The following is a 26955-nucleotide window of genomic DNA, read 5'->3' on the forward strand; positions in this document are numbered from 1 at the left end:
TGGTCATCCTGTTGTCCACCAGGACTCCCAGGTCTCTTTCCACAGAGCTGCTCTCCAGCAGGTCAGCCCCCAACCTGTACTGGTGCATGGGGTTATTCCTCCCCAGGTGCAGCACCCTACACTTGCCCCTGTTGAATTTCATAAGGTTCCTCTCTGCCCAGATCTCCAGCCTGTCCAGGTCTCTCTGTATGGCGGCACAGCCTTCCGGTGTGTCAGCCACCCCTCCCAGCTTTGTGTCATCGGCAAACTTGCTGAGGGTGCACTCTATCCCCTCATCCAGGTCGTTGATGAATATATCGAAGAGGACTGGACCCAGTACTGACCCCTGGGGAACACCACTCGTCACTGACCTCCAACTAGACTCTGTGCCCCTAATCACGACCCTCTGAGCTCTGTCTTTCAACCAGTTATCTATCCACCTTACTGTCCATTCATCTAGCCCACTCTTCCTAAGCTTCCCTATGAGGATGCTGTGGGAGACAGTGTCAAATGCCTTGCTGAAGTCAAGGTAGACCACATCTACCACCCTCCCCTCATCTATCCATCCAGTCATGACATCATAGAAGGCTATCAGATTAGTCAGACATGATTTCCCCTTGGTGAATCCATGTTGAGTACTTCTGATAGCTTTCTTTTCCTCCACATGCCTTGAGATGACGCCCAGAACGAGCTGTTCCATCATCTTTCCAGGGATGGAGGTGAGGCTGACCGGCCTGTAGTTCCCCGGGTCCTCCTTCTTGCCCTTCTTGAAGACTGGAGTGACATTGGCTTTCCTCCAGTCCTCAGGCACCTCGCCTGTTCTCCAGGACCTTTCAAAGATGATGGAGAGTGGCCCAGCAATGACTTCCCCCAGCTCCCTCAGCACTCTCGGGTGCATCCCATCGGGGCCCATGGACTTGTGGATATCTAATTGACCTAAATGATCCCTCACTCGATCCTCCTCAACCCAGGGGAAGTCGTCTTCTTTCCCCCAGGCCTGGGACTCCTGAGGGCTGGGCCGAGCAGTAAAGACCGAAGCAGAGAAGGCATTCAGTAACTCCGCCTTCTCCGCATCCTCCGTCACCGTGGCTCCTGTCTCATTCAACAGTGGGCCCACAACTTCTCTGGTCTTCCTTTTGGTTCCAATATACTCGTAGAAGCCCTTCCTGTTGAGCTTGACATCCCTGGCCAGGTTTAATTCCAAGGCGGCCTTGGCTTTCCTTGTTTCATCCCTGCACGCTCTGGTGGCATCCTCCTGAACAGCCTGTAGCCCTCCATCCCAGCACTCCAATTGTGGGACTCATTTCACCAAGTCTCGCTAATGCCAATGATATCTTAGTTCTCGGAACTAACCAATGCTTCCAGTTCATCCTGTTTGTTTATCCTACTGCATGGATTGGTGTACACGCATTTCAGATATGCTCCTGAGCCCTCCGTGTCCCCAGGAGCAGCACAAGTGTTCCCACTAGCATTGCTACCCTCAGGCAATACCATTCCAACCCTTGGCTTACCTTTGGCAATCCTGTTGGTATCCCCTTCCCCCACCGATTCTAGTTTAATACCCTCTTGATCAGTCCCGTCAGGTTACGCCCAAAGACGTGTTTTCCTCATCGGGACAGGGGGATCCCGTGAGGCCCCAGCATTCCTTGTGCCTCAAATACTCTTCCATGGTTATAAACACCAAAGTTTTGGTGGAGGCACCAGGTATTGATATTTTGGGCTTGTCTGTTTTTTCCAAGGTCTCTGTTGCTGAGAGGATCGAGGAAAACACTACTTGTGCTCCTGAATTTTTTAGCATTCTTCCCAAGGTCCTGAAATCTCTTTTGATTGACCTTAGACTGTTTGTTGCAACATCATTAGTACCCACATAAAAGAGCAGGAGTAGATAGTAGTCTGAAGGTTGTACTAAGCTCTTCAGTTGTCTGGTGGCATCCCTAATTCTGGCCCCAGGGAGGCAGCAAACTTCCCTGAAAAGAGGGGCCGGTGTGCAAATGGATGCCTCTGTTCCACACAGGACGGAGTTGCCGATGACCATAACTCACCGTTATTTCTTCTCGGCCCTGGTCTTAATGCGGGTCTTGTTGTGATGCATTGGTCTATCTGACCTTGGCAAGAATGCTTGCTTAGGCTCCTCCTGTCTCATTACGCGCCTCATCTACCATACCCAGGGCCTCATACCTATTCTGTAAGGTTATCTTAGAGGGTAAGGAGGGGTTTTTCTCTTACAGGTCCACGCAGTAACATTCTCCCACCCCTCCCCACCCCTCGTAACCCTGCCTGCCTCCTGGCAACAAACAGATCCTGGACCTGACTCCGTAGTGAGTTGGCTTGCACACATCAGAAATAGCAGAGCACAGCTCCATTGGTCAATCTCCTTCTCAGACTCTCCTCCTGCAGCTTGGCCACCAGGCAGAGCAGTTCATCTACCCGGTCACACATCCCACAGGCTTGTTTGCCATCGTCCTCCACCTCCAGGAATATCCCTGCACACACCCCACAGCCAGAAACCTGTGTGGTCACTTGCTTTGACAGAAGCTCTGTCTGTGTGGCTGCATTGGTTCTACCAGGTGCTAGAAGCTCAGGAGACAGGACAGAACGGCTATGTAGTCACCATACTGCCACGCACCTGCCCACTGGGAAATATACATGCTCACCCATTGCAATCAGCTGGGCCTGTTTAAATCTCCTGTGCTGCCAGGTGCAGGCCCTGCCCCTTGCTGGCTCATCCAATCAGTGGGTCCAGAAGCAGAAGCCACTTGGCTGGTTAACACTAGAAGATCTGCTCACCAACCTGGGCCCACCCAAACAAAACCCCTACATACTGTAGAAAGAGATAGTGTTCATAGGGAACTTGTTTGGAAAGACAGTGTCAGTTATTCCTTCCTCATGAAAAGGTAAACCTGTTCATAGGGTTGCTTTCATACAAGGACCTGGGTGTATTTGGTGGGTAATACATCAAGATGGGGAAATCTGGTGTGTACCTTCAAGGAGACTTAACCTTGGGGGAAATAAGCCATGATGTGAGTTACTTTTTATCTTAGCAGCCCATATGGTGCTGTGTTTTAGATCTGTGACCAAAACAGTGTTGATAACACACCGGTGTTTCAGCTATTCTTGAACAGTGCTTGTGTAGTATTAAGGCCGCCTCTTTTTCACTCTAACCCTCTCCAGTGAGTAAGCTGGGGGGGTGGGCAAGAGATTGAGAAGGGACACAGCCAGAACAGCTGACCTCGATGACCAAAGAGATATTCCATGCCATATTACATCATGCTCAGCAATAAACCTTGGGGGTGGGTAGGGGTAGTCTTTCCACAGTAGCTCTTGCTGGGAGACTGGCTGGGCATCAGTCTGCTTGTGGGAGGTGGTAAGTGATTGCCTTTTGCCTTTTTTCCTTTTTTTTTTTCTTCCCCTCTTCACTTAAATTGGCTTTATCTTGACCCACAAGTTTTTCTCATTTCTGCTCTTCCAATTCTCTTCTCCATCCCGCTGCGTGTGTGGGAGACAGCAAGTGGCTGGTGGGTGATTAGTTACTGGCCAGCATGAACCCACACCACAAAGCAAGTTTTCTGAAACCTTTAGTGCTCTGCTGTTTTAGCCAATTTTTAAAGCTCTTGGAATAAATTCCTACAAGAATGATCTTTATTTTTGAGAGAGATTTTAAGAAAGTCTACACCTAATGACATAATTTTTATTCTGGCATGAAGGAAAAATACATTCTATGTGAACATGATTTCAAGTCTTGAAATTAGAATTTATTTTTTAAGATTTTACTGTACTGGGTCTGGCTGGGATGAAGTTAACTTTCTTTATAGCAGCCCCTATGGTGCTGTGCTTTGTATTTGTGGCTAAACACACCAATGTTTTGGCTACTATTGAACAGTGCTTGCACAGCATCAAGGATTTCTCTCTCTTCCCTCCCCCAATAGCATGTAGGCTGAGGGTGGACAAGAGACTGGGAGGGAACACATCCAGGACAGCTGACCCCAACTGAACAAAGGGATATTCCATGCCATGAGACATTTTGCTCGGCAATTAAAGTTCATGGAAAGAAGGAGAAAAGGGGAGACATTCGTGTTTATGGCATTTGTCTTCCCAAGCAACCATTACACGTGCTAAGGTCTTGCTTTTCAGGAAGTGGCTGGACATCTGCCTACTGATGGGAAGTAGTGAATGAATTCTTCTTTTTGCTTTGCTTGCACATGCAGCTTTTGCTTTCCCTATTAAACTGTCATTGTTTTGATCTTTTCAACTTCCTTCTATTTTGTCCCATCCCATGGGAGAGGGGAATGAATGAGAGGCTAGGTGGGTGTTTGGGTGCTGGCTTAGGTCAACTCACCACATTTACAAAAATGAAATTTTACTTCTGCTTATAAGTATTGGACTGCAATATTTAAATAGTCAAAATAAAATGTGATTAACTACGTCTTTTTCTTTTTTCAAACAAGAACTACCATGTGAAGTTTAAATGGATAAGCTAAAATAAATTGCTAACACTACTAATGCATCTTTTTTAATAACTGTTGGGCATGTGGTTGTATACAAACTTCATAAAGGATAATGCATAAATAGTAAGTTGCTGTGAGCTAACTAATGTACACAGTGTTTCAGAAGAAGGTTAAAGGAAGCAAGTCCCAGTGATGAGAGAGGGAGAAGGCTATTATTTTAATATTAATTTAAGGTCCAGGAGAAAAGGCAGCTAGTACATGAATTCCTTGGCCAGCGGCAGGTTATCAGCTCTCTCACAGAATAAGTATTTGGGGACTATTAATACAGAGTTGTCTGAAATGCCAGTCTTTATATAGCTCAACTTTTCTCTTCTTCCAACTTACATTTGGCATTATATTCTGTATCACAATCACGGAGGAACAAAAATATAGAGCAAAATGAAAGTTGAAAAGCTAGCAAGTTCACTACACCTGCCAAATAAGAAAAGTTCAGTTTTCACATTTGAACGTTACAGTGGAATAATCTGGAATTCGCTTTTATGTATTTATACAACCATTAACTTCTACACGGTTTTGGCACCTGTCCTTAGTATAATAAAACCAATGCAGATTAGTTATTTCCTATTTTATTATCTTTACATAATCCTAATAGACACTAATTTCCATAAGTAGGGCTAACCAGACATACACAGACAATTCTGAGTCTTTTCTGCCTTCATTTGGAGCTGGTTGCACACAAGTAGCACATCTATATTAGTGCAGGGCAGCACCATAGCTGATAAACCTCTATAACACAGCCATATGACTTCCAGACCAGAGCCAGTTATCCAAGCAGCTTAAAACAAGGAAGAGTGAACTTTGGTCTGTCTGAGTACGTCAATATAGATCCTTACATGGCCTTAATGTACATACCTCATAGAGTGAGCTCTACAATTAGAGGATGCATATTTTGCTAAAAACTCTAACCATAAGAATTTTCTGAAAAGTTCTACTAAATTACTTGCTTTAGAAAAAGCTGTTTTAAATTTTAATTACAAACAGAATACATTAGAAATATTTCATATGTAGAATTTTGTGTTGAGGTAAATTTGATGCAGAAAATGAAGCCTAAAGAGACTATTTTCATTAAAAGTTGGCTATTAATAACAAAACTGGCTATTTAACATTGTGGTGGGTTGACCTTGGCTGGATGCCAGGTGCCCACCAAGCTGCTCTATCGCTCCCCTCCTCAGCAGGACAGAGGGGGGGAAAATAAGATGGGAAAAAACTTGTGGGTCAAGATAAAGACAGTTTAATAAAGCAAAAGCGAAGGCCACGCATGCAAGCAAAGGAAAACAAAAGATTTTACTCTCTACTCATCCAATCAGTGGGTCAAGGGTCAGTTTCTTGGGGAAAGCCTGCTGTTCACTTGTAGTCTCTCCTTGTCCTTGTGTGTCCCTTGCCGCTGCTTGCTGCTGCTGGTCCTCGCACTGCTCCAGCGTCCTTTGCAATCTGAGAAGTTTCCCCTTCAGGTCCAAAATTGAGTAAAATCTCTGGCTGAATGGGAAAATCAGGGGCATTCCACATTCAGCTCTACTTGCCTATCCTACTGCTTTTACTCTGGTTTCTGCTCCAGCTACTGCTACTGCTTCTGGTTTGTAAGTACCTCTCCAACAAAAATTATAGGGCCAGGACTGGAACCTAGCCAGTTTCCTGTGGGAACAGTCCACGTGCCATTTGCACCTGCTCATTTGGTTTCTGGGCAACAGCAAGTGCCCAGACTGGCATGATCTGCAAAAGGTGATACAAAGTATATGTGGCATCTTTCGCATTTATAAGCCTACGTGGGCTGACATGCAGCAACTCTTTGAGACTGTCTTTACTCCTGATGGAAAAAATTAAAATCTGTGAAACAAATCACAGATGGCCTGGGGAAGCACAGGGCAGAACCCCCATGGCCAGCCAGTGACCCAGGTCGGTCTCCCAAAGTTACCAGCCGATAGAACTGACAGGAATGAAGACTGTAAACTGAGCTAAGGTCCGAGAATGCCATCAAGGAAATGCTAAACATCCTTCCGAATATTTTCCCAATTGGTTAAACAAGTGAGAATGCTTGGAGGGGTCAACTCTGAGAAGGAGGAAAATCAATCTTTAATGGTATCTTTCTTTGTATATCTGTCAGCCCCAGATATTAAGAATTTTATGGATGTATTTATGGATGTATTTAATGTACCTGGATGGCAGGGCAAAGGATTGGATTAAATAGTCAGCATTGCCATGTTTGTGTGTAATGGAAGAGGTGAGAGACAGGTGAAGAAAAAAAGAAAAGAACATGAACAGAAAGCTAGTCTATTGGCAGCAACGTCGAATAGCAATCTTAGACTAAGGGAACGGGGATGTGGATGTCTTCAAGGGAGGAGCAAAGGAGGGAAATTTTAAGAGCAGTGGGCCTCAAGGAACAGGAGACTGTTGTAATTGTTGTGGACAACAAGGTAATTGGAAATGGGAATGCCCAGTACGACCAAAGAGCTTCCCAAAAGAACCTCTCAATCCTATGGTGCAAAACTAGCCCAGACAGTGCCGAAGAATTGGTTCGTGACAGGAATTTATGCTGCAGCCTAATAGGTAACCGTGTCTTGCATGCGCTACCTTTAGCCTTAATGAATATTTAACAAAGATCTCAACAAACAACAAAACTGTCTCCCTATGAAATACTACTTGAAAGACTGATACAGCTCCCCGGAACTGATGCAAATTACAATTTTGCCAAAATATCTCATTTTCAAAGATTATTCCTTGATACATGCTTTCTGGTCAAGGAGACTTAACAGTAACTGGAATTTACTCTAAACTTAAAAGCACAAACTTAAACAACAGCACGACAAACAAAGCAGTTGCAATTACATGTTTGTTCAAAGCTAAAATTGCAATAAATTGCAACCAAATGATCAAGAATTACTTTATTTTCAAGACTGCCTACTACTCCCACCTACTCACAAGCTTTCTTTTAAACAGGCAGAGAAAGGTCCTTTTAGTTGAGTAGGTATCTTCTATGTTTTGATTCTTATTTTTTTATTGAAAAGGCTAGATAAGTGTTCTAACGTATCCACTGGGCTTACATACAGTTTAAAGATATAAACCATCAATAACTTAATGAAAGCACAGGAAAACCCTTTCCCATTCCTTCTACTAATGAAAGAAAAACTATACCTGTGCTCGCTTCTCCATGTCCTGACAAGTACCTAGTTGTTCTTCCATTGCTGCTCTGATTTGCCTTGCCTCGTACTCTAACTGCCTTCTGGTCATATCTGTTTCCAAGGAGAACTGAAATTGAAGTACAAAGAAGACAATTTAAATAAGGTCGATGTAAACTATTTATTTCTCTGAACAAAAGCAAAACAATTACATTTCCACACTAAACTTCATAAACAAAGCATGAAAATAGACACTTAAAATATTACTACACTGTTTAAAACAAGAACACGCGATATTGGTAAACCAACAGGCTACCTGCAAGTCTTGTCAAATAACTAAAAGCAATATATAAACATTGAGACAATATAATTCATTAACATTTTTTAACTAACCTGTTGTTTTAAACATAGCTGTTGAATTCATAACCTACAACATCGCTTAAGGAAGGGTACTGCAACCAATATATTTTTCAAGGCATCAGCAAAGCTAGTTTATAATTTTTATGTTTATTTTAAAAAAACAGATCTTTGCAACTAAGGGAAAATACTAAAAATTAGCAAGAAACTTGATTTAAGTTCAACTCCCTCAAGCTTTATTTTAAAAGACTGTAGCAATATAGAAAAGTCTAGGCTGACAGGGACTCCTGGAGATCACCTGGTCCCACCTTCTGTTGAAAGCAGGGCCTTAGATTAGGTTATCCAGGCCCAAGTCAAGGTAAGTTTTGAATATTTCCAGCAAGGCAGATTCCACCACTCCATCATATGTACACAGGTGAGTTATTCAAGAATGTGGAAAACAGTAACAGGTCCAGTAAACATGTTTGCTCAAAAAGTGAATTAGTTGATACCATCTTTTGATACACATGATTACCTTTCACTCTGTTCTTCCTAGATGAATATAAATTTATTTAATTTCTTGTCAGGTCAGTGGTTTCAAATATATAGCTATACGGGAGTGGCAAGTAAAATGAAATGAATGCCGTGGAAGATTAGAAGATTCATCATTTAAATATCAGTGAGAACCATCTTTCTGGAAGAGGATAACTCTTTCAAAAGACAAAGCATTTTCAAAAAAGGGAGGCGATGAGCAAATATGGCAGCTGTACTTAATTTTATGAAGACTTTTCTCTAGTCTGCTCTCCAGCAAAATGATACTAGTAACTAAATAGACTACAAACCAAAAAAACCAATGACTGCATGAATGTATGAAAAGCAAAACTAGAAGGCATAGTCATTCTTCAATATTAGGAACAATTATACACAAGTATAATAAGACTGATAAAATTTTAAATTTTTCAGGAAGAAGTTTTACAAAGCACCTAACTACTTGTGGTGGGTTGACCCTGACTAGTTGCCAGGTGCCCACCAATCCGCTCTATCACTCCCCCTTCTCAACCGGACAGGAGAAGAAAATATGATGAAAAGCTCATGGGTCGAAATAAGGACAGGGAGATTATTTACCAATTACCGTCACAGGCAAAAAAGACTCAACTTGGGGAAGATCAATTTAATTTATTGCCAATTAATAACAGAGTAGGATAGTGAGAAAATAAGAACAAATCTAAAACCACCTTCCGCCCACCCACCTCTGATAGAATGTGGCACTAAGTTCCACCTGTTTGTAAGAGCTTTTTTCCCATGGTTAGGGATCATTGAACTAGAAAGAGCTATTGTAAACATATCAGCAAAAGTAGAAAAAGCTCTTAATGTAACCACATTTAGTATAGTAGCCTTACAGGAAGAGATTAAATCATTATCTCAAATGGTAATACAGAATTGATTAGCCTTGGACTACCTATTAGCATCATGGGACAGAATATGAGCACTATTGAATAATAGCTGCTGGTTTTATGTAAATCAACACCAGAAAAAATTAAACTGATATAAACAAGATAAAGACTCATTTAAAATTTACATGAAGTAAGATAGGGATCTCCTGTACATCTGTTTGGATGGTTAACCTCTTGACTCCCAGACTTAGGTATAGGACTGTGAACTAAAAGGATTTTGGTTGTTGTATTCACCGTCTTATTTTGCTTTGTAATTATATATGTGTGTTTGCAGTGTTGTATTACCTTATGCACTTGACTTACTACTAAAATAATGAATAGTATAGTGTGACTCTGACAGTCGAAAGAAAAGGAGGGACTGTGAGGAAAAATCTCATTCCCAAACTATTGTGCCAATTAGTCTTTATAGTATGAAATTGTATGAACTGTCTTAAGATATATAGTTTACATTGTATACTGTGTAGTTGTGGTTAAGTCAGCATGACTAAAGGACCCCAGCTCATTGCAAGGAGGAGGATGACAGTGCCCACCCTGAAGAATAAAGGATACCCCTGGACTACCGAGATAACGCCAGCATCCTAGCTCCTCCAACACCTCTGTGAAGCCCTCCTATTATCTGGCGTCATAGATAAGTAACTGTAGCAAGACTGACTCCAGGGATGTCTAGATCAAGAAAGAAGCATGTGGATGATGATGCCATAGAATTAGAGTTGCTTTGCAAAACATTAGTATGTGTGTGTTAAGTAGTGATTGGTCAAATCATGTTGTACCTGAACGCTTGAAAGGTATAAGAACCATGTTTAAAACTGCATTCAGGGTGCCACAATTTGAATGGGGCACCTCAGGCACATGAATAAAGAATTAATCTTGTAATTCTATACTTTGCGTCCTAGCCTCTCCGCTCGGTCGTCACGGGCCAGTTGTGAAATTTTCATGACACTGTGCAGAATGCCTGCATGTACAGAAATCAGGCAGCCAGGGTATGTGTTAGAGGTTTGGGAAGTTGGGAGGCAAAAACAGTGACTCTTTCACAGACTTTCCCTGAGCAGAATCTATTAGCATTTTGTTCAGTCTGACTAATGTGTCCCAACAACAGGGTTACAGCCCTTGACTTAGGGAGTTCCTGCCCAGACCCATCCTTGTGACTGAGGAATTCCAGTTATCCTGTAATTCTGCTATAGTTACCTGCAACAGTAGGGTAGTTGTTCGGTTCTTTTCACTGATTTTTGATTGTAAACCAATCTGGTATAACAGCTGTCCAAGTAAATTACTTACTGTGTGGTCTTGACATTCTTTATTTAAAAAACAAAACAACAAAACAAAACAACTCCACAGTTCTATTTCAACATAGCTGTTGAATCAAATCTCAAAAGTTCTGTTACTCTATTTGTGTTTAAAAACATTCAGCACTCTCAGGTTTGTGTAGTTTTTCAGTCTTTTGCAGATAAATTGAGGGAGAACAGCTGGAGAACTGAATTGTTAGTATAACACTATGGTTTTCCTTAACCTCTTTCATAGGTAATGTAGCTGTCATTAAGAATGTGATTCAATAGAATAGGCAATGCCAGTTACTTCTTTATACATCTGAATTTTTACAAGAATTCTATTTTTTTCTTTTCCAAGATGTATTGAATCCTGTCAGTATTATTCTGAGTTCTGTCCATGTGTCCTTGAAGAAAAATTAGAGGTATTAGTTTAGCAGTAACTAATATAAACTAGATCCTGGAAATTTTAATTTTCCATTTGAACAATGTTCAGGTTACTTGCTTTGGGTATGGAATATTAATCTTAAGTCATTTAAAACTAATTTGAAATATTTTAAAAGCAGAAACTAAGATACTTTAAAATATGCATTTTAAAATTCTTTATCCTACATGAAATTCTTTCATGTGAAAGCTTGATTATCTTCTTTCCAAATCATGATTGAGATGCATTAAGAAAGTAGTCAAGGGGAATTTTTATTTTTGTTGTATGTTGGTTCTGTTTCTTAACAAAATATTTATAGTATTATCCATGACTTGTTTGTGCGTTTTACAAAGGTTCATATGGCTCTTGCTCAGAAATACTACAACCTGAGTTTAGAGAGAGAAGGATGTAGAAATTAAGGGATGGGAAATAATACCGGGCAAACTTGTATGCAGCTTTCTGTCCTCTAGGTTAGTGTTTGAGTTCATGCTTAAGCATTATCAGTCCAGCTTTGTTTATGAATACTATACTTATTTAATTTTTTAAGTACCTCTATCTTTATATTGGATGTAAATAATATGATTTTAACATTTCCTTTTATGTTAATGAGCAATATTAAAATGTCAGAAGGAAGAAGAGTGCTTGCAGAAAGCACTTACAAGAAATTAATAAACTTTTATTTAAGAAAAAAAAAAGTGGGTTGTCTGTATACCCCTACTAGCAGGATTTGGGCTGTAAAATTTTAAAATGTATTTTTAAAAAGTGTAATAACAATAAACAATATGTAACTATATTGATAAATTTTGCAGCCATATAAATGTAGTTTATAAAGGATTGATAAAATAGTATGTAAAACTTTCAATATTTTTTCATAATTTGCTCATAAATGTCTTCAATTCCTTATATTGGAGTGCCCCCCTCCCAAAAACCTTGTCACATAAACCGAATACACTACTATATTTCACCATCAATCTTAAAACAGTGCTATGTATTACAGGGACATGGCAAACCTTTTGGCATTATTGATGATCACTGACAGAAGACAGAAATTACCTTTGCTTCTTTGTTCTAGAGGTTCTCCTGGTATGGAGAAAGGAAAAATCAAAGCCAGTATACACTAGTCACTCTGTTCCACCAATGTTGACAATTGAATGTTTATGTTAATGTTTATGTAAAAGTTAAAGTTGTGTTTATAATGTTTATGTTAAAGTTTATGTAAAACTTTCAATATTTTTTCATAATTTGCTCATAAATGTCTTCAATTCCTTATAGTGGTATTCTGATATCTTTATAATTCTAAATGGGTATCATAAGCATGACTACTCAGGTCTGCAATATGCTTATGATACCCATTTAGAATGCATTAAGCAGCTGTAAATGTATCCTGTATATAACATATGATGTAAAAATACTCTTTGAAAGTGTTTTCAATAGCATAGTTTTGTGTGTTTTAACATTGTTTTGTCATGGATGACTGAGGAGGCACTACGAAGGCAGAAAAGATAACTGAATTTAGTAATGGGATTCTGAGGTGTATATGTTTCTGCAATATCTAAGCCTTTTCTTAAATAGCAGTTGTAGTTTGCTGCATTGTATAAAGCATATTGTCATAAAGAAGCAGGATGCGAGTTAGCAAGTGACTAATAACTGCTTAGATTTCACAAAATGCTTCTCAGCTATAGATTTCAAACTGGTTTTATAAAGAACTACAGGTATTCTTTCTTTTACAGATGTGGATCTAATATACAAGAAGTTAAGTGACTTGCTTAGCACAGCATAGTTGGATAGTTTGATTAGCTAGGGCCAGAGAACAGAACCCACCTTCTCAACTTCTTGTTAGTGCTATCTTCATCAAACCTCATTTCTTATTTCACCTTTTATATAAGTATCAATGTTTATCGCTGTACTTGTATTTGATAATGAAGACTTACTAGTGAGACATTTCTGGCTTTTGTTTTTGATAGATCGCTGTTGCTTGTGGAGCTTGAGAAGGAAGAGAAAGAAAAGGACTGGTATTATGCTCAGCTTCAGGACCTTACTAAAAGGATTGATAGTATCTCCCTTACTGAAAATGTGAGTAACTACAGCATGCTCATTTATGTATCTGTTGCTATGATCTCTGTTTAGATGCTGTGTATATTTTATGAATTTAGGGACATTCTGTACTATTGTTTTCATTTAAAGCATTTTTTTGTTTCACTATGCAAAGTTAATTCAGCCTAAATAATGTATTTTTTCCTTTGCAATTCCCTGGTTTTCAGGGGTTATTTTACCTGTTAGAAGTCGTACCCATCAGTATGAATGTCAGTGATAGAGAGGAGCACTGAAAAGTTGTTATGACAAGTGAGTTATATGTCAGTAGGTTTCTTCTTTAACTGTATCCCCCAAAGGCCTTTTTTTCTATCAGTTCTGTTATTTTATGGATTCTTTTAATTTTGAGAGCAATATTAGCCTAAGAGACCATTTACACAGGAGCTCTTAATTCAGAACAGTGAGTAAAATGGTGCTGTAGCTTATGCAGATATTAATGCCCCTGCAAACATTTACCTTGGCATCTCCAAACTATAGTCAAATCACTGTTTTCTGGGATAATGAAGATCTCCAATATCCCAGGTAATACAGGTTTTCCTGCTGTCACACCTCGGCAGCTTGGATATATTTGCAGTGCATTCTTTAGTACATATAGTTATGGGAAGACTCGGTTGCCCATCTTTACAGAGACATATCTGTTAAGGAATCAGTTTAGCTGTATTTATGCAGTACTGTCAGAACTAGTTATCTTCCTGGAAGTAAAAACAGAATATGGAAACACTTTAGTGCCTGGGGTGAAACAGCTAGACTTCAGCAAATCTAATATTGAGTCACAGACAAGTTAATCAGAAAACCAGGGACAAGGGGAGAAAGAAGGAAAAAGGACTTTGAGGAAATGTAATCCATTTCCCAAAGGCATTGTCAGCTGTATCTGTGTCACTCTAAATGTGTCATAGGTTTTAAGATGAAGTTTCCTCAACTTCATAGGTAATCAATTAACTTAGTTCTTTGTATTATTAGAATGTTTTACTTAACATCTATACTAAATTTCTTTTGTGGCAATTTATGTCCATCAGTACTTATTCCATCCACAGTGGAAGGATAGATCCCATTCTTTTTTATCAGTTTTACATATTTGTAGACTGTTATATCTCTTGTTGGCTTTCTGAATTGACCTTGGTGAAGTCTTCTGAGAAACCTGCTGTTGGTGACTCGTTTATCTGCAAACTGAATAATTGTCAAAATACAGCGAAGAGTTGACCAATAATGAAAAAATATATCAGCCATAATTGAATTTTACAATAGCTCTTTCTAGTTCAATGATCCCTAACCATGGGATAAAAACTCTTACAAACAGGTGGAACTTAGTGCCACATTCTATCAGAGGGTTGTAACACTTCTTCCCATATATAACAGTGGTTATGAGCTACAGAGGCAGAAGAGATACTGGTTCTAACCTGCAGGAATGGTATTAATGCACTTAGAATACTCTCTTCAGCTCAGATTGAGGGTAAATACTCAAATGCCCTTTCTCCACATACTAAATATCGTCCTGGTAGTTGTGTAAATAGGGTAGTATAATCTTCAAATAATTCTGAGTAATGTAAACCGTTTCCTGCAAAAGGGTTAGCATGTGCCAGATTTGGTTGTTTAGGTAAACCAGTAAAGCTTGGACCTGGATTAAAGGACTCAGAGCAATCAGGATCCTACAGGCCTGTAGTGGAAACCAAAATTTTATAATTATCTTTCATTCGATTATGGCTTCCTACAGAATACCAAGTTAATCTATCTGCGAATATCCACTATGTCTCAGAGTCTGCAGGACCTGATAAACTCCATCCAGGAACATATCTACAGCGTGATATCTTATTATAATAGCTTTTATGTAAAGACTTTTGGAGAATATCCTTTCCACACTCAATGGATGTAGTATATAATAAGGTTTTGTAGGAATCTGTGGAGGAATACCGATGGCCTTTAGGCATAGGAACAAATCTATGGAACATTCCAGGCATAAGAGTCCCTTTTTCATCTATATGGTCACAAGATCTGAATTGTCTATTCCCATTAATTCTATTAATTTTAAAGATATATTGGCATTTCTAATTCCCAGCCCCTACAAAGTGAATATGCTTGTCAATAGGTTTGCTCTCCAAGCACACCCAGGGGTCTCCTTTCAAACTAGTGACAAACCCTTCTCGGTGGAAGGGCAGTATCCTTCCTTTCTTTAGTGAAAACTCATAATGTATACGCCCATCCTTTACCATTGAGTAGTCAATGGGACAGAAACCCAGGAGAGTTGATTTCCAGTAGAGGATAGGCTTTTCATGCATATCCAACACTTGGGCTTATTTGCTGCTGCTGCTATAGTTTGGACTGTTGCTATGGCCGAATTATGGAATGAATCAATATTCCATCACAGGGCTAATAAGAAAGGCTATCGTATTAAAATGTAGGCTTCCAAATCACTATTAACAGGAAAAACAGACACAAATAGCAAAAATAATTATCCCTTGGTTGCACTCTAATTCTAATTAAGGGTATGGTTCAGTCCATATGCAACCAGGCGATCAGGCCCAGTCAGCATGGGTTCATGAAAGGCAGGTCCTGCTTGACAAACCTGATCTCCTTCTATGACAAGGCGACCCGCTTGGTGGATGAGGGAAAGGCTGTGGATGTTGTTTACCTGGACTTTAGTAAGGCCTTTGATACAGTTTCCCACAGCATCCTCCTGGAGAAACTGGCTGCCCATGGCTTAGACGGGAGTACTCTATGCTGGGTTAAAAACCGGCTGGAGGGCCGGGCCCGGAGAGTTTTGGTGAATGGAGTTAAATCCAGTTGGCAGCCAGTCATGAGTGGTGTTCCCCAGGGCTCGGTACTGGGGCCAGTTCTCTTTATCAATGATCTGGATGAGGGGATCGAGTGCACCCTCAGTAAGTTTGCAGACAACACCAAGTTAGGTGGGAGTGTCGACCTGCTTGAGACTAGAATGGCTCTGCAGAGGGATCTGGACAGGCTGGATAGATGGGCCAAGGCCAATGGCATGAGGTTCAACAAGGCCAAGTACTGGGTCCTGCACTTGGGTCACAACAACCCCATGCAGTGCTAGAGGCTTGGGGAAGAGTGGCTGAAGAGCTGCCTGGCAGAAAAGGACCTGGGGGTGTTGGTCGACTGCCGGCTGAATACAAGCCAGCAGTGTGCCCAGGTGGCCAAGAAGGCCAACAGCATCCTGGCCTGTATCAGGAACCGCGTGGTGAGCAGGACTAGGGAAGTGATCGTCCCCCTGTACTCGGCACTGGAGAGGCCCCACCTCGAGTACTGTGTCCAGTTTTGGGCCCCTCAACACAGAAAAGACATTGAGGTGCTGGAGCGTATCCAGAGAAGGGCAACGAAGCTGGTGAGGGGTCTGGAGTCTTATGAGGAGTGGCTGAGGGAGCTGGGGTTGTTTCGCGTAGAGAGAAGGAGGCTGAGGGGAGACCTTATTGCTCTCTACAACTACCTGAAAGGAGGTTGTAGAGAAGTGGGGGTCAGTCTCTTCTCTCAAGTAACAGGTGATAGGACAAAAGAAAACGGCCTCAAGTTGTGCCGGGGAGGTTTAGACTGGATATTAGGAAAAATTTCTTCACCTAACAGGGTTATTAAGCATTGGAACAGGCTGCCCAGGGAAGTGGTTGAGTCACCATCCCTGGAGGTATTTAAAAGACAGGTAGACATAGTGCTTAGGGATATAGTTTAGTGGTGGTTTTTATCAGTGTTAGGTTGATGGTTGGACTAGATGATCTGAAAGGTCCCTTCCAACCTAGGCAATTCTATGATTCAGGTTTTACCTTTCTTTTCATGTCTGTAGCTGAAGGCTTCCTTCTTTTACGACCTTTTTCCAGAACCAAAAGGGTAATGAATTCTGCCTTCATAAGATCTCTGCATATTATTGGTGGAACAGAGTGACTAGTGTATACTGGCTTTGATTTTTCCTTTCTCCATACCAGGAGAACCTCTAGAACAAAGAAGCAAAGGTAATTTCTGTCTTCTGTCAGTGATCATCAATAATGCCAAAAGGTTTGCCATGTCCCTGTAATACATAGCACTGTTTTAAGATTGATGGTGAAATATAGTAGTGTATTCGGTTTATGTGACAAGGTTTTTGGGAGGGGGGCACTCCAATATAAGGAATTGAAGACATTTATGAGCAAATTATGAAAAAATATTGAAAGTTTTACATACTATTTTATCAATCCTTTATAAACTACATTTATATGGCTGCAAAATTTATCAATATAGTTACATATTGTTTATTGTTATTACACTTTTTAAAAATACATTTTAAAATTTTACAGCCCAAATCCTGCTAGTAGGGGTATACAGACAACCCACTTTTTTTTTTCTTAAATAAAAGTTTATTAATTTCTTGTAAGTGCTTTCTGCAAGCACTCTTCTTCCTTCTGACATTTTAATATTGCTCATTAACATAAAAGGAAATGTTAAAATCATATTATTTACATCCAATATAAAGATAGAGGTACTTAAAAAATTAAATAAGTATAGTATTCATAAACAAAGCTGGACTGATAATGCTTAAGCATGAACTCAAACACTAACCTAGAGGACAGAAAGCTGCATACAAGTTTGCCCGGTATTATTTCCCATCCCTTAATTTCTACATCCTTCTCTCTCTAAACTCAGGTTGTAGTATTTCTGAGCAAGAGCCATATGAACCTTTGTAAAACGCACAAACAAGTCATGGATAATACTATAAATATTTTGTTAAGAAACAGAACCAACATACAACAAAAATAAAAATTCCCCTTGACTACTTTCTTAATGCATCTCAATCATGATTTGGAAAGAAGATAATCAAGCTTTCACATGAAAGAATTTCATGTAGGATAAAGAATTTTAAAATGCATATTTTAAAGTATCTTAGTTTCTGCTTTTAAAATATTTCAAATTAGTTTTAAATGACTTAAGATTAATATTCCATACCCAAAGCAAGTAACCTGAACATTGTTCAAATGGAAAATTAAAATTTCCAGGATCTAGTTTATATTAGTTACTGCTAAACTAATACCTCTAATTTTTCTTCAAGGACACATGGACAGAACTCAGAATAATACTGACAGGATTCAATACATCTTGGAAAAGAAAAAAATAGAATTCTTGTAAAAATTCAGATGTATAAAGAAGTAACTGGCATTGCCTATTCTATTGAATCACATTCTTAATGACAGCTACATTACCTATGAAAGAGGTTAAGGAAAACCATAGTGTTATACTAACAATTCAGTTCTCCAGCTGTTCTCCCTCAATTTATCTGCAAAAGACTGAAAAACTACACAAACCTGAGAGTGCTGAATGTTTTTAAACACAAATAGAGTAACAGAACTTTTGAGATTTGATTCAACAGCTATGTTGAAATAGAACTGTGGAGTTGTTTTGTTTTGTTGTTTTGTTTTTTAAATAAAGAATGTCAAGACCACACAGTAAGTAATTTACTTGGACAGCTGTTATACCAGATTGGTTTACAATCAAAAATCAGTGAAAAGAACCGAACAACTACCCTACTGTTGCAGGTAACTATAGCAGAATTACAGGATAACTGGAATTCCTCAGTCACAAGGATGGGTCTGGGCAGGAACTCCCTAAGTCAAGGGCTGTAACCCTGTTGTTGGGACACATTAGTCAGACTGAACAAAATGCTAATAGATTCTGCTCAGGGAAAGTCTGTGAAAGAGTCACTGTTTTTGCCTCCCAACTTCCCAAACCTCTAACACATACCCTGGCTGCCTGATTTCTGTACATGCAGGCATTCTGCACAGTGTCATGAAAATTTCACAACTGGCCCGTGACGACCGAGCGGAGAGGCTAGGACGCAAAGTATAGAATTACAAGATTAATTCTTTATTCATGTGCCTGAGGTGCCCCATTCAAATTGTGGCACCCTGAATGCAGTTTTAAACATGGTTCTTATACCTTTCAAGCGTTCAGGTACAACATGATTTGACCAATCACTACTTAACACACACATACTAATGTTTTGCAAAGCAACTCTAATTCTATGGCATCATCATCCACATGCTTCTTTCTTGATCTAGACATCCCTGGAGTCAGTCTTGCTACAGTTACTTATCTATGACGCCAGATAATAGGAGGGCTTCACAGAGGTGTTGGAGGAGCTAGGATGCTGGCGTTATCTCGGTAGTCCAGGGGTATCCTTTATTCTTCAGGGTGGGCACTGTCATCCTCCTCCTTGCAATGAGCTGGGGTCCTTTAGTCATGCTGACTTAACCACAACTACACAGTATACAATGTAAACTATATATCTTAAGACAGTTCATACAATTTCATACTATAAAGACTAATTGGCACAATAGTTTGGGAATGAGATTTTTCCTCACAGTCCCTCCTTTTCTTTCGACTGTCAGAGTCACACTATACTATTCATTATTTTAGTAGTAAGTCAAGTGCATAAGGTAATACAACACTGCAAACACACATATATAATTACAAAGCAAAATAAGACGGTGAATACAACAACCAAAATCCTTTTAGTTCACAGTCCTATACCTAAGTCTGGGAGTCAAGAGGTTAACCATCCAAACAGATGTACAGGAGATCCCTATCTTACTTCATGTAAATTTTAAATGAGTCTTTATCTTGTTTATATCAGTTTAATTTTTTCTGGTGTTGATTTACATAAAACCAGCAGCTATTATTCAATAGTGCTCATATTCTGTCCCATGATGCTAATAGGTAGTCCAAGGCTAATCAATTCTGTATTACCATTTGAGATAATGATTTAATCTCTTCCTGTAAGGCTACTATACTAAATGTGGTTACATTAAGAGCTTTTTCTACTTTTGCTGATATGTTTACAATAGCTCTTTCTAGTTCAATGATCCCTAACCATGGGAAAAAAGCTCTTACAAACAGGTGGAACTTAGTGCCACATTCTATCAGAGGTGGGTGGGCGGAAGGTGGTTTTAGATTTGTTCTTATTTTCTCACTATCCTACTCTGTTATTAATTGGCAATAAATTAAATTGATCTTCCCCAAGTTGAGTCTTTTTTGCCTGTGACGGTAATTGGTAAATAATCTCCCTGTCCTTATTTCGACCCATGAGCTTTTCATCATATTTTCTTCTCCTGTCCGGTTGAGAAGGGGGAGTGATAGAGCGGATTGGTGGGCACCTGGCAACTAGTCAGGGTCAACCCACCACAAGTAGTTAGGTGCTTTGTAAAACTTCTTCCTGAAAAATTTAAAATTTTATCAGTCTTATTATACTTGTGTATAATTGTTCCTAATATTGAAGAATGACTATGCCTTCTAGTTTTGCTTTTCATACATTCATGCAGTCATTGGTTTTTTTGGTTTGTAGTCTATTTAGTTACTAGTATCATTTTGCTGGAGAGCAGACTAGAGAAAAGTCTTCATAAAATTAAGTACAGCTGCCATATTTGCTCATCGCCTCCCTTTTTTGAAAATGCTTTGTCTTTTGAAAGAGTTATCCTCTTCCAGAAAGATGGTTCTCACTGATATTTAAATGATGAATCTTCTAATCTTCCACGGCATTCATTTCATTTTACTTGCCACTCCCGTATAGCTATATATTTGAAACCACTGACCTGACAAGAAATTAAATAAATTTATATTCATCTAGGAAGAACAGAGTGAAAGGTAATCATGTGTATCAAAAGATGGTATCAACTAATTCACTTTTTGAGCAAACATGTTTACTGGACCTGTTACTGTTTTCCACATTCTTGAATAACTCACCTGTGTACATATGATGGAGTGGTGGAATCTGCCTTGCTGGAAATATTCAAAACTTACCTTGACTTGGGCCTGGATAACCTAATCTAAGGCCCTGCTTTCAACAGAAGGTGGGACCAGGTGATCTCCAGGAGTCCCTGTCAGCCTAGACTTTTCTATATTGCTACAGTCTTTTAAAATAAAGCTTGAGGGAGTTGAACTTAAATCAAGTTTCTTGCTAATTTTTAGTATTTTCCCTTAGTTGCAAAGATCTGTTTTTTTAAAATAAACATAAAAATTATAAACTAGCTTTGCTGATGCCTTGAAAAATATATTGGTTGCAGTACCCTTCCTTAAGCGATGTTGTAGGTTATGAATTCAACAGCTATGTTTAAAACAACAGGTTAGTTAAAAAATGTTAATGAATTATATTGTCTCAATGTTTATATATTGCTTTTAGTTATTTGACAAGACTTGCAGGTAGCCTGTTGGTTTACCAATATCGCGTGTTCTTGTTTTAAACAGTGTAGTAATATTTTAAGTGTCTATTTTCATGCTTTGTTTATGAAGTTTAGTGTGGAAATGTAATTGTTTTGCTTTTGTTCAGAGAAATAAATAGTTTACATCGACCTTATTTAAATTGTCTTCTTTGTACTTCAATTTCAGTTCTCCTTGGAAACAGATATGACCAGAAGGCAGTTAGAGTACGAGGCAAGGCAAATCAGAGCAGCAATGGAAGAACAACTAGGTACTTGTCAGGACATGGAGAAGCGAGCACAGGTATAGTTTTTCTTTCATTAGTAGAAGGAATGGGAAAGGGTTTTCCTGTGCTTTCATTAAGTTATTGATGGTTTATATCTTTAAACTGTATGTAAGCCCAGTGGATACGTTAGAACACTTATCTAGCCTTTTCAATAAAAAAATAAGAATCAAAACATAGAAGATACCTACTCAACTAAAAGGACCTTTCTCTGCCTGTTTAAAAGAAAGCTTGTGAGTAGGTGGGAGTAGTAGGCAGTCTTGAAAATAAAGTAATTCTTGATCATTTGGTTGCAATTTATTGCAATTTTAGCTTTGAACAAACATGTAATTGCAACTGCTTTGTTTGTCGTGCTGTTGTTTAAGTTTGTGCTTTTAAGTTTAGAGTAAATTCCAGTTACTGTTAAGTCTCCTTGACCAGAAAGCATGTATCAAGGAATAATCTTTGAAAATGAGATATTTTGGCAAAATTGTAATTTGCATCAGTTCCGGGGAGCTGTATCAGTCTTTCAAGTAGTATTTCATAGGGAGACAGTTTTGTTGTTTGTTGAGATCTTTGTTAAATATTCATTAAGGCTAAAGGTAGCGCATGCAAGACACGGTTACCTATTAGGCTGCAGCATAAATTCCTGTCACGAACCAATTCTTCGGCACTGTCTGGGCTAGTTTTGCACCATAGGATTGAGAGGTTCTTTTGGGAAGCTCTTTGGTCGTACTGGGCATTCCCATTTCCAATTACCTTGTTGTCCACAACAATTACAACAGTCTCCTGTTCCTTGAGGCCCACTGCTCTTAAAATTTCCCTCCTTTGCTCCTCCCTTGAAGACATCCACATCCCCGTTCCCTTAGTCTAAGATTGCTATTCGACGTTGCTGCCAATAGACTAGCTTTCTGTTCATGTTCTTTTCTTTTTTTCTTCACCTGTCTCTCACCTCTTCCATTACACACAAACATGGCAATGCTGACTATTTAATCCAATCCTTTGCCCTGCCATCCAGGTACATTAAATACATCCATAAATACATCCATAAAATTCTTAATATCTGGGGCTGACAGATATACAAAGAAAGATACCATTAAAGATTGATTTTCCTCCTTCTCAGAGTTGACCCCTCCAAGCATTCTCACTTGTTTAACCAATTGGGAAAATATTCGGAAGGATGTTTAGCATTTCCTTGATGGCATTCTCGGACCTTAGCTCAGTTTACAGTCTTCATTCCTGTCAGTTCTATCGGCTGGTAACTTTGGGAGACCGACCTGGGTCACTGGCTGGCCATGGGGGTTCTGCCCTGTGCTTCCCCAGGCCATCTGTGATTTGTTTCACAGATTTTAATTTTTTCCATCAGGAGTAAAGACAGTCTCAAAGAGTTGCTGCATGTCAGCCCACGTAGGCTTATAAATGCGAAAGATGCCACATATACTTTGTATCACCTTTTGCAGATCATGCCAGTCTGGGCACTTGCTGTTGCCCAGAAACCAAATGAGCAGGTGCAAATGGCACGTGGACTGTTCCCACAGGAAACTGGCTAGGTTCCAGTCCTGGCCCTATAATTTTTGTTGGAGAGGTACTTACAAACCAGAAGCAGTAGCAGTAGCTGGAGCAGAAACCAGAGTAAAAGCAGTAGGATAGGCAAGTAGAGCTGAATGTGGAATGCCCCTGATTTTCCCATTCAGCCAGAGATTTTACTCAATTTTGGACCTGAAGGGGAAACTTCTCAGATTGCAAAGGACGCTGGAGCAGTGCGAGGACCAGCAGCAGCAAGCAGCGGCAAGGGACACACAAGGACAAGGAGAGACTACAAGTGAACAGCAGGCTTTCCCCAAGAAACTGACCCTTGACCCACTGATTGGATGAGTAGAGAGTAAAATCTTTTGTTTTCCTTTGCTTGCATGCGTGGCCTTCGCTTTTGCTTTATTAAACTGTCTTTATCTTGACCCACAAGTTTTTTCCCATCTTATTTTCCCCCCCTCTGTCCTGCTGAGGAGGGGAGCGATAGAGCAGCTTGGTGGGCACCTGGCATCCAGCCAAGGTCAACCCACCACAATGTTAAATAGCCAGTTTTGTTATTAATAGCCAACTTTTAATGAAAATAGTCTCTTTAGGCTTCATTTTCTGCATCAAATTTACCTCAACACAAAATTCTACATATGAAATATTTCTAATGTATTCTGTTTGTAATTAAAATTTAAAACAGCTTTTTCTAAAGCAAGTAATTTAGTAGAACTTTTCAGAAAATTCTTATGGTTAGAGTTTTTAGCAAAATATGCATCCTCTAATTGTAGAGCTCACTCTATGAGGTATGTACATTAAGGCCATGTAAGGATCTATATTGACGTACTCAGACAGACCAAAGTTCACTCTTCCTTGTTTTAAGCTGCTTGGATAACTGGCTCTGGTCTGGAAGTCATATGGCTGTGTTATAGAGGTTTATCAGCTATGGTGCTGCCCTGCACTAATATAGATGTGCTACTTGTGTGCAACCAGCTCCAAATGAAGGCAGAAAAGACTCAGAATTGTCTGTGTATGTCTGGTTAGCCCTACTTATGGAAATTAGTGTCTATTAGGATTATGTAAAGATAATAAAATAGGAAATAACTAATCTGCATTGGTTTTATTATACTAAGGACAGGTGCCAAAACCGTGTAGAAGTTAATGGTTGTATAAATACATAAAAGCGAATTCCAGATTATTCCACTGTAACGTTCAAATGTGAAAACTGAACTTTTCTTATTTGGCAGGTGTAGTGAACTTGCTAGCTTTTCAACTTTCATTTTGCTCTATATTTTTGTTCCTCCGTGATTGTGATACAGAATATAATGCCAAATGTAAGTTGGAAGAAGAGAAAAGTTGAGCTATATAAAGACTGGCATTTCAGACAACTCTGTATTAATAGTCCCCAAATACTTATTCTGTGAGAGAGCTGATAACCTGCCGCTGGCCAAGGAATTCATGTACTAGCTGCCTTTTCTCCTGGACCTTAAATTAATATTAAAATAATAGCCTTCTCCCTCTCTCATCACTGGGACTTGCTTCCTTTAACCTTCTTCTGAAACACTGTGTACATTAGTTAGCTCACAGCAACTTACTATTTATGCATTATCCTTTATGAAGTTTGTATACAACCACATGCCCAACAGTTATTAAAAAAGATGCATTAGTAGTGTTAGCAATTTATTTTAGCTTATCCATTTAAACTTCACATGGTAGTTCTTGTTTGAAAAAAGAAAAAGACGTAGTTAATCACATTTTATTTTGACTATTTAAATATTGCAGTCCAATACTTATAAGCAGAAGTAAAATTTCATTTTTGTAAATGTGGTGAGTTGACCTAAGCCAGCACCCAAACACCCACCTAGCCTCTCATTCATTCCCCTCTCCCATGGGATGGGACAAAATAGAAGGAAGTTGAAAAGATCAAAACAATGACAGTTTAATAGGGAAAGCAAAAGCTGCATGTGCAAGCAAAGCAAAAAGAAGAATTCATTCACTACTTCCCATCAGTAGGCAGATGTCCAGCCACTTCCTGAAAAGCAAGACCTTAGCACGTGTAATGGTTGCTTGGGAAGACAAATGCCATAAACACGAATGTCTCCCCTTTTCTCCTTCTTTCCATGAACTTTAATTGCCGAGCAAAATGTCTCATGGCATGGAATATCCCTTTGTTCAGTTGGGGTCAGCTGTCCTGGATGTGTTCCCTCCCAGTCTCTTGTCCACCCTCAGCCTACATGCTATTGGGGGAGGGAAGAGAGAGAAATCCTTGATGCTGTGCAAGCACTGTTCAATAGTAGCCAAAACATTGGTGTGTTTAGCCACAAATACAAAGCACAGCACCATAGGGGCTGCTATAAAGAAAGTTAACTTCATCCCAGCCAGACCCAGTACAGTAAAATCTTAAAAAATAAATTCTAATTTCAAGACTTGAAATCATGTTCACATAGAATGTATTTTTCCTTCATGCCAGAATAAAAATTATGTCATTAGGTGTAGACTTTCTTAAAATCTCTCTCAAAAATAAAGATCATTCTTGTAGGAATTTATTCCAAGAGCTTTAAAAATTGGCTAAAACAGCAGAGCACTAAAGGTTTCAGAAAACTTGCTTTGTGGTGTGGGTTCATGCTGGCCAGTAACTAATCACCCACCAGCCACTTGCTGTCTCCCACACACGCAGCGGGATGGAGAAGAGAATTGGAAGAGCAGAAATGAGAAAAACTTGTGGGTCAAGATAAAGCCAATTTAAGTGAAGAGGGGAAGAAAAAAAAAAAGGAAAAAAGGCAAAAGGCAATCACTTACCACCTCCCACAAGCAGACTGATGCCCAGCCAGTCTCCCAGCAAGAGCTACTGTGGAAAGACTACCCCTACCCACCCCCAAGGTTTATTGCTGAGCATGATGTAATATGGCATGGAATATCTCTTTGGTCATCGAGGTCAGCTGTTCTGGCTGTGTCCCTTCTCAATCTCTTGCCCACCCCCCCAGCTTACTCACTGGAGAGGGTTAGAGTGAAAAAGAGGCGGCCTTAATACTACACAAGCACTGTTCAAGAATAGCTGAAACACCGGTGTGTTATCAACACTGTTTTGGTCACAGATCTAAAACACAGCACCATATGGGCTGCTAAGATAAAAAGTAACTCACATCATGGCTTATTTCCCCCAAGGTTAAGTCTCCTTGAAGGTACACACCAGATTTCCCCATCTTGATGTATTACCCACCAAATACACCCAGGTCCTTGTATGAAAGCAACCCTATGAACAGGTTTACCTTTTCATGAGGAAGGAATAACTGACACTGTCTTTCCAAACAAGTTCCCTATGAACACTATCTCTTTCTACAGTATGTAGGGGTTTTGTTTGGGTGGGCCCAGGTTGGTGAGCAGATCTTCTAGTGTTAACCAGCCAAGTGGCTTCTGCTTCTGGACCCACTGATTGGATGAGCCAGCAAGGGGCAGGGCCTGCACCTGGCAGCACAGGAGATTTAAACAGGCCCAGCTGATTGCAATGGGTGAGCATGTATATTTCCCAGTGGGCAGGTGCGTGGCAGTATGGTGACTACATAGCCGTTCTGTCCTGTCTCCTGAGCTTCTAGCACCTGGTAGAACCAATGCAGCCACACAGACAGAGCTTCTGTCAAAGCAAGTGACCACACAGGTTTCTGGCTGTGGGGTGTGTGCAGGGATATTCCTGGAGGTGGAGGACGATGGCAAACAAGCCTGTGGGATGTGTGACCGGGTAGATGAACTGCTCTGCCTGGTGGCCAAGCTGCAGGAGGAGAGTCTGAGAAGGAGATTGACCAATGGAGCTGTGCTCTGCTATTTCTGATGTGTGCAAGCCAACTCACTACGGAGTC

General features: G+C 39.9%; 1 protein-coding gene across 6 annotated transcripts in view; it reads left to right on the plus strand.

The window, feature by feature from the left end:
- The window catches only part of LOC141735603 (adenomatous polyposis coli protein-like), a 159817-nt gene that overhangs the window by 40974 nt on the left and 91888 nt on the right, over positions 1-26955 (plus strand). For all 6 annotated transcript variants that reach the window (XM_074568649.1, XM_074568655.1, XM_074568656.1 and 3 more), the window contains exons 5-6: positions 13038-13146; positions 21517-21630. In XM_074568649.1, the coding sequence (XP_074424750.1) occupies positions 13038-13146; positions 21517-21630 (223 nt within the window). The remainder of the gene's footprint in view (positions 1-13037; positions 13147-21516; positions 21631-26955) is intronic.

This window comes from Larus michahellis, chromosome W (assembly GCF_964199755.1).
Source record: "Larus michahellis chromosome W, bLarMic1.1, whole genome shotgun sequence".
Classification (NCBI taxonomy): Eukaryota; Metazoa; Chordata; class Aves; order Charadriiformes; family Laridae; genus Larus; species Larus michahellis.